This window comes from Chiloscyllium punctatum, chromosome 2, assembly GCF_047496795.1.
Source record: "Chiloscyllium punctatum isolate Juve2018m chromosome 2, sChiPun1.3, whole genome shotgun sequence".
Classification (NCBI taxonomy): Eukaryota; Metazoa; Chordata; class Chondrichthyes; order Orectolobiformes; family Hemiscylliidae; genus Chiloscyllium; species Chiloscyllium punctatum.
Genome location: NC_092740.1, coordinates 131,729,223 through 131,741,705, shown reverse-complemented (window position 1 = coordinate 131,741,705; position 12,483 = coordinate 131,729,223). Strand labels below are relative to the sequence as shown.

At 39.4% G+C, this 12,483-nt stretch overlaps 1 protein-coding gene across 20 annotated transcripts in view; it reads left to right on the top strand.

Moving 5' to 3' along the window:
* Positions 1–12,483, top strand: part of bnc2 (basonuclin zinc finger protein 2) — a 583,190-nt gene that overhangs the window by 313,736 nt on the left and 256,971 nt on the right. Inside the window, exon 1 of one of the 20 annotated variants that reach the window (XM_072589046.1) lies at positions 10,830–10,915. The exons of the other annotated variants lie outside the window; for them this stretch is intronic. Within the exon in view, the coding sequence (XP_072445147.1) occupies positions 10,847–10,915 (69 nt within the window). The 5' untranslated portion in view covers positions 10,830–10,846. Of the gene's footprint in view, positions 1–10,829; positions 10,916–12,483 lie in introns of those variants that run through there. 20 annotated transcript variants of the gene reach the window in all.

Here is a 12,483-nt window from a genome sequence, read left to right as displayed (position 1 = left end):
GTAGGTCAGTGCAGACTCGATAGACCAAAGGTTGTCATCCGGGCTGGAAGACCCTGAGAAGTTAAAAAAATCTCACAACACCAGGTTATAGTCCAACAGGTTTAACTGGAAGCATCCGCTTTCAGCACGCCGCTCCTTCATCAGATGGTTGTGACCACCTGATGAAGGAACGGCGCTCCATTAGCTGGTGCTTCCAGTTAAACCTGTTGGACTATAACCTGATGTTGTGAGATTTTTAACTTTGTACACCCCAGTCCAACACCAGCATCTCCAAATTATGACTCTTGAGAAGAGCTGCTATTACACTAGAATAATTGGCAAAGCGAAAACGCGGAATGACATCACATAGCTGCTATACTGAATGGCCCAAAAATTGTTTAATGCAACTAACTTTGGTGAAGGCATCATTTAAATTTATAGTCCATATATATATAAATATATATATATATACCTATACCCAACATGACACTTGAAGACAGTGTTACAGCTGATGCATGAGCAAGAGTCCCCAATTTATGATTCTGGGTGAGGAAAGATGAACTGGCTCTCCTTCTTTATTCAATCCTTCTCTTGATTGGTCACAACAAGGTCAATTTAAAAAAGAAATCCTTCCATTGTGGATAACTTTCCATGCTCAAGTGTTTTTATGTTTGAGAAGGAGCCAGTTTAACCACACTTTTGGGTTAAAGAGTGAGTGAGTATATTAACTACTAAAATACAATATAGCGCAAATTTAAAATAAGAGGTGAGTCCACAGAGGTAGACCTTTAAGAAAAGGAATGTATGAATCAGTCCTTGGCTTGTCCATGACAACTAGATTTCTGAAACATTGTGGCTGTTATGGTGGATGTTTCCAGTAGTAGTGAGTTTGGCAGTTGAGTAGTTGTTTGGGACTTTTTTTTTGTTTCTGCAGTTACTGAAATGAGCTTCCAGTTTGCTTCTGCACTATTCGAAAGAACTGTGGATGCTGTAAATCAGGAACAAAAACAGAAATTGCTGAAAAAGCTCAGTTGGTTTGGCAGCAAGTGTAAAAGACAAACCAGAGTGGCTTTCCTCAGAACTGTGTTCAAGGATTGCTCGACTCAAAACATTAACTCTGATTTCTCTCCACAGATGCTGCCAGCCCCGCTGAATTTTTCTAACAATTTCTGTTTTGGTTTTTGGCTTGGCTGGTGACTTGTTTTCAGCATCAGAATAATCTCTATTTTTACTTGTGCACACAATAGTGTATAGTGAAGGTTCAAAGCCGTGACCCATCATAATACTTTAGGACAGTGGAATCTGGATCTCAAGCTAGCACGCCACAATAAGATGCTAGTTCACTGGCACTTTAGAACACCCAAGATCAGAGGTTGCAGTTGATTTTTAATCTCCTTTCTTGCTTACCTCTGTACAGGTAAATTATAAACATGTCTTTTGTCCAGAAGTGCATTTCATTCAATTTATATCACATTAGAAATCTGAATACATCCCACAAAAGATCAGCTTTTTTTTAATGGAAGCTCTCCTTTTAAAGTGTTGCTGTCTGAAGCTTCATTGACACACTTTAAGTGCAGCATTCTTTGATTCCTCAGAGTTCTATTTTAACCCCACAATAACTTTAGGTAACCATTAAATTTGTGTCCTCAACAATATTTTGGTTTGTATGTTTTTCTTTCTAAAAACATCTATCCTTAAAAGTTCTTAAAACACTTCAAATAATTCAGAATTACGATCTGGTCTCCAGTCAACATTGCTGAATCTGTGAATAGTAATTTTGAATTTGAGTCAGAAAATAATGGTTTCAAGTCTTAGAAATGCAGATACTGATCTACATCACTGAATATCTGGAGGAACATTGGTGAGAACAGTTGAATGTAAGTTATTTAGGTCGATGTGAATTAATATCTTTATCATCTGGGTGATACTCCAAGGGCACAGCTTGTTGTAATTGTTTTGATTGGTCAATGGATTATGTGAGGGCAGATTGAATTGACTCATTTCTTGATTTCCTGTTCCTTTCACTTATTCCCAGGAATTGCAACCAAATGCTAGGGCAAACTCCATCCCCATCGCTTGGCTACCTATTTACCCATCTCTTCTGGCATTTTCTGGTAACAGACCTATTGCCCAGCTGGTTGTGTCACTCACCACTCTTCCTGTTGCTGTGACAATGGAAAAAGTTCCTTAATTCAACTTTGATCTATTTTTATACATTAATAAATTTCACAAAAACCCAACCTATTCGCCATCTTGATGTCCGCAAAAAGCTCTCATCTTGTTTACTTATTAAAACTGGCAGACTCGGGACGCCTATGTGATCCCAAAGGGCATCTCATCTTAAAAGGCATATGACTCAATAAAAGATTAAAGCAGCCTTGAAATACCAGGAAAAGCCCCCTTAATGGTTCAGAATGTAATTGAGTCTCCTAAGAAGGCCCTAATTTGATCTTCCTTCCTATTTGAGTTAGATTATCTGAGCTTAAGTTGAAAACTGGATTATTTCATGTAATCTTCAAATACATTGCTTTGGGGGAACAATGTAAGTCAGGGTTCTCGGTCTTTTTAAGAATTCTTTCTCTCTGGAGTTCCTCATTGATACTATGAGCAATGGTTGCATTGCAAAGTGGGTTTACCTTAAAGAGACCCTGACACAAACTGACAGTGCAGGGTTTGGGTTGGGTTTGGGGGGGCCGGTGGGGGGGGGGGGGGTAAGGTAGGCAGGGAGGGTGGGCATATATCTCAGACCCAATCACTTATGCCATTCTAGTAAGACTGAGCTCTGTGCTGATCCCTCATCTAAATCTTCTGCCTCTTGAGGAGGTCAGCCACCAACAACAGGGTTTCAAAGAACATTTCTTCATTCATCTGAAACTGTCCAGATACATATATGTCCGGCGCCACTGCTGATACTTTTGTATCTTCACCATAGCTGGAGAGCAGCTGAGTGGTTTGAGAGATCAAATACTTTGTGCTCCATTCTAAATGAAAGTGTGGTTATTCCTGTTCAATGCTGTCTTTGCACAAGCAAACACCTTATTGAGTCATAGAGATGTACGGCATGGAAACAGGCCCTTCGGTCCAACCCGTCCATGCCAACCAGATATCCCAACCCAATCTAGTCCCACCTGCTAGCACTCAAAGTCCAAACCTTTCCTATCCATATACCCATCCAAATGCCTTTTAAATATTGCAATTGTACCAGCCTCCACCATTTCCTCTAACAGCTCCTTCCATACAGGTACCACCCTCTGCATGAAAAAGTTGCCCCTTAGGTCTCTTTGATATCTTTCCCTCTCACCCTAAAGCTGTGCCCTCTCCACCTAGTGGATGTTTAAATCAATATATTTATTGATAATATTAGTCCTTCAATCCTTGGAGAATGTGAGTCTATTGCAGTGTATTCCAATCAAATATAGAAGAAAATTTCCCTTTGTGTACTGCATTTACATCTGGAATCAGCAATCAGCCACTGCTGGATTAATAACATCCAATAGATTTAGTAAGTAGATGTTATAAATTTTTCAGTTTGCACCTGGTAAAGCATGGTGCACAGTGACATGTTATTGATGCTTCTTCGTCTCGCTTCTCCATGAAGATGTTCCTTAAGACCTATCTCTTTGACAAGGTTTTGGTCATTTTATACTAATATCTCTTTGTTCTTCTTGGTATCAGATGGTTTTCTGATAATGTTCCTAGGAATCAAATTAAATGTTTCAACACTGTGGAAATGAGATAAAATTGGAAAATGTTGGCCTCACTTACCATATTTAATATCACCTATGGAAATATAAAGTGTCATTGGGGAGAATCTACCAGGTGAGAACAAGAAGAAAAAAAAAGTATTGGTCCAGGAAGGCCATTGTGTTCCAGTTATTTGCTGCTTTTTGCTGATATGTTTTCGCGCACTGACAGCAGCAGTGGTGAGTCTACTGAGGTTATTGCTGAAAAAATTACCACAGTTATTCTGAGAGTGATGAGTTTTACTAGTGGTGTATGGGACCCCTGCACTGTTTGCAGCTCACCAACTTGGAGGAAGTGAATGCACAGCGAAAGGTTGGCACACCATGAAAACATTAAGCAGCTTGCATATGAATAACAAATTGTCAAAACAGAGGTGATTCAAAGGCAGAGGCTTATCATTGGCACTGGAATATATCTGGGTCATGGATTGAGGTGATGTTGAAGAAGAGGAAACACTACCAGATACCCTTTCCGAAGCATCCTTTATTTTTATTCATTCATGGATGCAGGCATTGCTGGCTGGACCAACATTTATTGTGCGTTGCTATTTGACCTTGAAGGTGGTGGTGAGCTGCCTTCTTGAAATGTTGCAGTCCATCTGCTGTTGGTAGACCTCCAATGTCATTAGGAAGGAAATCCCAGGATTTTGATCCGACGCTGAAGAAATGGTTTTATGTCACATCATAATCCCAACTTCTCAAGTTGTGAGACATTTCTGAGTAGATGGAAATTCTGGAGGCATACATTTAATTGGATGTCTTATGCAAGCTTATAACTGCAGTCCTTCTACTTTGTTAATGGGACTTGGGATCTGAAAATAGTGGACCAAATGTAAGAGAATACATCTATGTTTCAGGTCTATGATTAATTTTCAGATTGTTGGATATCACAAAGGCAAGTTTTCGTTTTTTATACTGCTTGTATTATGTACACAAAGGGCTTTAGATTTTAGTAGTCTTTCAACGGTATGAAATTGCAGTGGAACTGTAATGTTCTAACAGATGCACACTGTGAACAAGTGACGATTAGTCAAGCGCAGCTATGTAGAGACTCTGTATAGTGCAGAGAGAATTCCATTCTGAGAGGTCCTGTCTGTTCTCTCCCCAGAGATAGCTCGATCTCCTGGTTGTCTGCAGTCTTCTGTGCTTTGGTTGATGGAGAAATTAGTTTTGTGTCTTGGGTTAACTTATTTTAAGTCTTTGATTTCCACCCATCTTTGTCTGATGGAAAGAATTAAGTTAAGACAGCCACAGTTGGTTGACTGTAGTGAACAGGTCCACAACTCAAAGTGGTAACTGACAATCAGAGAAGCAGTTACTTGTGATGTGAAAATATTCACATTGGTATATAAGAGGAGAGTTTTGCTGTTCTGCAATCGGGCTAAGGCATATTGGACAATATTTGGGTTAAATATTTTTGGGGACAATTTTTCTTGAGTTTAGTTCATTTGCGCAGTTTGGTGTTTTGAAGAATTAGACACCTTATGAGGAGAACAGCCTCATAGCCTGTGGAGCCTAACTCTGCAGAGGAGCTACGTTAATAAATACTGAATCTTCAGGTGTCTCATGTTTGGAAATCCAACATATTTCGTCAGGTAAGTTCTTCAATTCACTCCATCAACCAATGAGATAATCCGCATCAGCTACTTAAAGAAAATAAATTACAGACACATATGCATAATCAAAGCAAAAGTTAAGTTGTAAGCTGTGTAACTGCTAATTATAGAACAATTTTGTTGAGGCATGAACTTTTTGAAAACTATTTACTGATATAAAACTGCCCATGCAGAATCATTTTTACAGAGGATTTGAACATTTAAACTGCAAGTTGCATTGTCACCAAAGTCAAACTAGGAAGGCATTCAAACATCAAGATGTAACTTCTTTAGAGCAAGTTTGTAACTGTTGGAAAAACTTCTGTATAAATACTGGTGTAAATACTGGGAATCGTGACAGGCTAGAATCCTGGTATTTTTTTTGAAATTGTTTCTCAATGTGTACTATTGGAAATGGCAACTTATAGACGTTGAAGCAAAAATTCCATTTAAGTTAGAGCATTTTATTGGCCTGGAATGATCATGGTAATAAATTAACTGTCTTACGATTGGTGGTTTCCATACTTTGACAGAAGGCAGGGTTATACTGTAACTGATTATGAAGATATGTAGTACCACTGAGCAATTTGCATTTATTATACTTCTTCCTGCTGCATGGAAGATGACCCCAGAGAAAATTGCAAGATGAAGAGAAACACTTCCATCAAGGGGAGGGAACAAAGTTCAACATCAGAGAGAGTGAGTTTATTAAGAGACTTTTGATCAGAAGTGGAGGTAATAAAATGAAGTGGAATATTTATGCTCTATATTCTTCCAGATTCAAATTTCAAAAGAGTGATATTTTTCAGGTATCTCAACTATGGCTTATAATTGACCTTTCTATACTTAGTGACTTTGAAACTGTTGTTGCCACTTGATGGATGATAGCATCCATCATTATGGATTCTTGCAGTTATTTTAATCAACCTGCTCAGACAAGTTATGATACAGTTCTGGAGCAGGTGGGATTTGAACTTGTATCTCTTGGTTCAGTGATGAGGACACCTCCGCTATGTCTACAAATACAGTTTCTCACTTCTCTCTGCCTTTGATCCTCCTTCAGGATTTTTACCTCCTTTATTCTTTTTGCCCTTCTGCCTGGCCTCTTAGTCTCTCCAGAGGACCGTGGGATGTTCAACACAGCAAAGCCTGTCGAATGGGCATCTCGCTGACACCAGTTCAACAATGTTGGTGAAGGAGCCTTGAAGGATTAAGTAGCCTGTCTTTTATCAATCTGAAGAAGTCATACCAGACTTGAATCGTTAACTCTGCTTCTCATTCCATAGATGCTATGAGTTCTGCTGAGTTTCTGCAGCATTGCTTGATTCATATATGCAATATCTACAGTATTTTCCCTTTTATTCGTCAAATATAGTACTGATCTGATGCTTGTGTTACAACCAATGGAGTCACCTCACAGGACTATGCAGTCAATGTCCCAGATGACTACAGGGCTGCTGTCTCCTTAGATCACTAGTGGTGAATTTAACCTGAGGGTCACCATACCTCTGGGAAGAGGGCGAAATCGAGAAAGCAGGAACTTCATGTTAACCAGAATGTGAATTGAACCCGCACTGTTGGCATCATCTCCATCACAAATCAGCTGTGCAGCCAAGTGAATTAACTGATTCCTCATGTCATATTTATTATATCATAGCAGTTTGTTTTTTATTTGTTCATGTGATGTAGGTGTCACTTACTCAACCAGTATTTATTACCCGTCCCTATTAGCACAAAGGGAAAGTAAGAGTTAACCATATTACTGTTGATCTGGCTGTAGGCCAGACCTGGCAAAGATGGCAGATTTCCTCCTCTAAAGGACATTAATAAACCAGATGAGTTTTTATGACAATCAAATGATTCCGTGGAGACAAATGGGCCAGCTTGCAATTATTGAATTAAATTTTGCTTTCTGTAATCAAACCCGTGTCTCCAGAATATTCATCTTGTGTTCTGGATTACTATCTTAATGACGTTATCACTAAACTGCTGCATTACCTATAAAAGTTAAAAATCACACAACACCAGGTTATAGTCTAACAGGTTTAATTGGAAGCACACTAGATTTCGGAGTGGTTGCCACCTGATGAAGGAGCGACGCTCCGAAAGCTAGTGTGCTTCCAATTAAACCTGTTGGATTATAACCTGGTGTTGTCTAATTTTTAACTTTGTACACCCCAGTCCAACACCGGCATCTCCAAAGCATTACCTATATGTTTTTTATACCTGATTGTTTGCTGCAGTACTGAGACTCGGTCACACCAGAGTTTTGAGTACATGAATCCAGCACATGGCACTTAGGATGTTAGCCGGTATTTTCACAGCAATGTGCTGACTTAATGATGAACTGTCCTGATGCTTGGCCATATATTACCATATTTATTGAATTAATTTTCACAAATTGATTTATTGGGGTTTGAATTCAAACCTCCTGAGTGACAACAAGAATTTTAAAAAATATTTTAAACTCTGTCAAACTCATGAGATTTTACCTCAATAAACATTTGGAAATGTTCACTTTAAAACTCCTATGAATAACTTTGAATTTAAAAAAAATAAAAGCAGAAGTTGCTGGAGACAAAAGAAAATAGTCCACCGGTACAGCTGACTGATGCATCCCGGGAAACCAGGTACACTGCATATCTTCAGATTGAACCTTTAAATTTCAGGTTCACTCAGAAATCCAAGAATAAAGTTCATCTTCTTGAAAAGCGTAGAGGTTCAGGTAAGAATTCTAATGATGCATTAAAAGATGCAGAAGGTATTCAGTGGATATATTATAAATGATATGGTGATTAAATCTTTTGTTTCATTCAAACAATTATTTTGAACATTAGAAATTTTAGATAAATTAGAAATCTCTGATACTCAGGGCATCAAAGGCTAATTTAAAGTTTGCATTGAAACTGTTTCAATGTCACCTGGTGGGGAGAGCCTATAATAACATACAAACTCAAACAGTGGCCTGAGGCTTTGAAATTTACTCCCACTTTGAAGTTCTCCACCTCTCTCTCTCTCCCATTTGAAACACTCAGGAAAATCTGTTGTCTTCCATGTTTTTAATCATAATCGTCTGAATACCTCCTTACATGGTTTACTTTCAAAGTTTGTCTGATAATGCTCCAGTGAAGCATCTTGGTGATGTTGCTACTTTCTCCACAGATGTTGCCAGATCTGCTGTGTTTCTCCAGTGCTTGTTTTAATTTCAAATCTTCAACATCTGCATTATTTAATTTTACTTGAATCTGTAACCTTATTTTCTGGCATATCTCTCAATCTACCATAACGGGTGCTAGATCCTAGACGTCATGACTGCTTCATCTGCACAGACTCAAAAACAGCTGAACTTATGAAGTGAATCTAACTGCCCTTATCATCGGGGCAGCATTTTATCAGGTGTGGAATGAAGGAACCTTAACAAAACTGGAGTCAATGGGAATTATAGGGGAAAATTCTCTGCTGGCGTAGTCCGATTGAGGAAGGTGGCTGACGTCTTACTGAATCTCAGTTTGAGGAGTCAGGCTACATGAGTTCTTCCATGTCAGTATCCAAGGCTTCATCTGCTTCATCAATGGCCTTCCCTCAATTTTAAGATCGGAAGTGGGTGTATTTGCTGATGGTTTCATAATGTTCAGCACCATTCACAACACTTCAGATACAGAAGTAGTTGGTGTCCAACTGCATTAAGACCTGGACAATATTCAGGCTTGGGCTGACAAGTGGCAAGTAACAATAATGCTACACAAATGGTAGGCAATGACCGTCTCTAATGAGAGAATCTGACCATGCCATCTTGATATTCAATGTCATAGCAACCATTGAATCTCCCACTATCAATATCCTGGGATTTACCATTGACCAGAAACAGAACTGGACCAACTATATAAATAATATAGCAAGAAGAGCAGGTCAGAACCTGGGAATTCTGCATAGAGTAACTCACTAACTGACTCCCCAAAGCTTGCCTAGCATTGATATGGCACAAGTCCAGATGTACGTTTGGGATATGCTCTACTTGTCTGTATGAGTGCAACTCCAATAACACTCTAAGATAACGTCATCCAGTACAATGCTGCTCACTTGATTAGCATCCCATCTAACACTTTAAACATCCATTCCCTTCACCACTAATGCAGTGCCAGCAGTATGTACGATCTCCATGATACACTGCAACAACTCACCAAAGTCCCTCTAACACCTACCAAACCCACAACCTCTATCATCTTGAAGAATGATGCCAACTGGAGAATTTGAAACTTCCCCTCCACGTAACACACCACAGTAACTTCAATGTACATAATTGTCGTTTCACTGTCTTGGAAGTCCTTCCTGACCATGCCGTGGATGCATCGACACCAGACGGGCTGTGGTGATTCACTTCACCACCACTATGTCACTGGCAGTTAGGGGTGAGCCAAACCGTTTTTGCCCACCTCCCATGAAAGGATACAAAAAGGCTCTGGTGCAGCTGTAGTCACTGCCTTGCTCTGATTGGCTGAAGCAGGTCATCCAATCTCCACCTTCTGCATTGTCTGCACTGCAGAAATCCTCTGCTTCATGTCCAGAGTGAAGAACATAGGGAGAGGCTGAATAGGCCGCAGCTGTATTCCCTGGAGTGTAGGAGGCTGAGGGGTGACCTTAGAGGTTTATAAAATCATGAGGGCCATGGATAGGGTAAATAGACAGGGTCCTTTCGCTGGGGTGGGAGAGTCCAGAATTAGAGGACATAGCTTTAGGGTGAGAGGGGAAAGATATAAATGAGATCTATGGGCAACATTTTCATGGCGAGGGTGGTTCGTGTATGGAATGAGCTGCCAGAGGAAGTGATGGAGGCCGGTACAATTCCAAAACTGAAAAGGCATCTGGATGGGTATATGAATAGGAAGGGTTTAGAGGGATATGGGCCAAGTGCTGGCAAATAGGACTAAATTAGGTTGGGATTTCTGGTCGGCATGGACGAGTTGGACTGTGAAGGGTCTGTTTCTGTGCTTGTACATCTCTATGACTCTGTTACTGTCGTCTTTACCTCAGTACACGAAAAGTTGGCTCTCATGTCGAGTTCAAACATATTGAGAGAAGATCACTCTGATTGCCATTGAATTTATCAGTTTTTCAGTTAGCTAGATCATTGTGCAAACACTGCATGGATTTCCATTAACCAGCATGTTTGTGTTCTTGTGTGTACAGCCTTGTTATTGAAGCGAATCTCAGAGCTGATTGTTGTGTCGTAACAAGTCCCTTCTCTATCTCAAACAGCATGACCTGTGGCACCCACCACTCTGACATCTGCCTTTCCAAACTGCAGCTCTGTACCTTTGTACTTTGCAAGCTTGATACAGAGTCCAGGAATAAGCATGATCACTAAGCAGAACTGGTGGAGGATTTTGACTTGAATGCCTTTTTTAAAAGAAAGAATTTCTAGCTGGTTTATTTGAAGGATTGAAAGATGTTCAATTCTGTGTCAAAGTGGATATTTAATGTGAGAAATTAATCTCCATGTAGTAGCTGCTTTTAGGAGAAAGTACATACATGTCCCCACTTGTTCCTCATCTGTCAGAAAGCAGCTCCAAAGCCATGCAATCAGAGCTACAAGGCAAGGTAAGTTAATTTAGATGTGCTGTGTATGTTTCTGTCATCCAGTTGCTTAATGAATGGATACACAGAAACGTACACAGCATTGCTTCGATGAATCTATTTTGAGGATTGTCTGTTGTTCCTTAAGTCCTTTTAAATTTAAATGCTATGTTAAAAGGCAATGCTAGTAACATGCTCAGATAATTTTCTGGAAAACTGTGGTCTACCTAGCAAGCATTGGTATATGTACAATGGACATACTGCTTCAATGAAGTAACAGAATAGGATTGTTAGAAGGGTCTGGGTTAGTATTTGGGCAATTTAATAACAGTGCAGTTTAAAAAATACTCTCAAAAGGATTTTGATTCTGTTGACTATAATTTATTGTTGTCATGTTTTTTTCAGTGTTATCAATAAAAGGCTATTTTTCTGACAGTAGCCAAAAGATCCACACAAGTTCAAGATTTCCAATTAAAAGAATTCTGTTCAATAAAAAACCTTTACTACATTGCCTAATATTCATGCAGTGTTTCAATTAGAACTAAAATCACAATTAACAGTAACTCCCATAACAGTAACTTTTTCTACTGCTAGTCTTTTTCTGTTTTTTTTTAATGTGACAAGAAATTTTGTTTTAGTACATTTAAAGGCTGCAGTACATTACTTGAACAGACTACACATCTGCAAAACTTTTATGAAGCCAAAGAGCCTGCCAGAAATAACTTGTGCAGCCTAGTTACACAGCATGCTACCCTGTCCAAACTACTGACAATCCAATGTAACCGAGTCCTTCCTCTCCACCACATAACTGTGCTTTTGTTCAGTCACAACACTTTCTTCTATAATTTTCTGTGAATTGCCTGGATGCTTGGCTTTAAGAGAGTGAAGCAGAAATCATCTAATTAACACATTTGAACTAGAATTCAGAAGTCTGGTAGACTAGTTTTAATCTTATGTGAAAAGTATCAGTTTTTTTTTAGTGCTTCTGTTGTTGGTTCAACCCTTCAGCTTTTTTAGGATTTTAGAGCTCAGCACTGTGTGTCTCCATAAAGACTTTTTGTTTTGGGGCCTTTAGAAATTCATCGCTATGCTTAAACCAGAGAGCACCTTGGGAATTAGTTTTCAGTCGGTCAGTCAAACAAGAATGTGCAGCATGGTGAAGTTGGTGCTGTTGACAGGACAGCTTGTGTGAAATAAGACACTGGATCTTAGAACTGTGAGTCTCTTTGAGTTTCAAAAACAGTAGGCTAAGAAGCATCTGGCACATCAGTGTCTACTCCTCAGTAGTGTAGACCTGTAAGTCAAGCTTGTGGCTTCTCATTATCATTCAGCATACAATCATGGAGCTTGCTGTCTTTTCCAAAGTGTGTGCACATAAAGGGACACGAGGTCACCAAACTATGGAGAAGCAAGCTACCATTTGTAGAGAGATTGATTTGCGATTGTATGAAGTGATTTCCCCCTGTCTAGGCAGAGAGAGTTGAGAAAATACTAGCCTGTGAAGGAATATCTCTCCATTGTGAATGAGCTGATAACTCTGCTCAGTAACTAAGTAGATAAGAACTTGCACAAAATGTCTGCATAGATTCCAA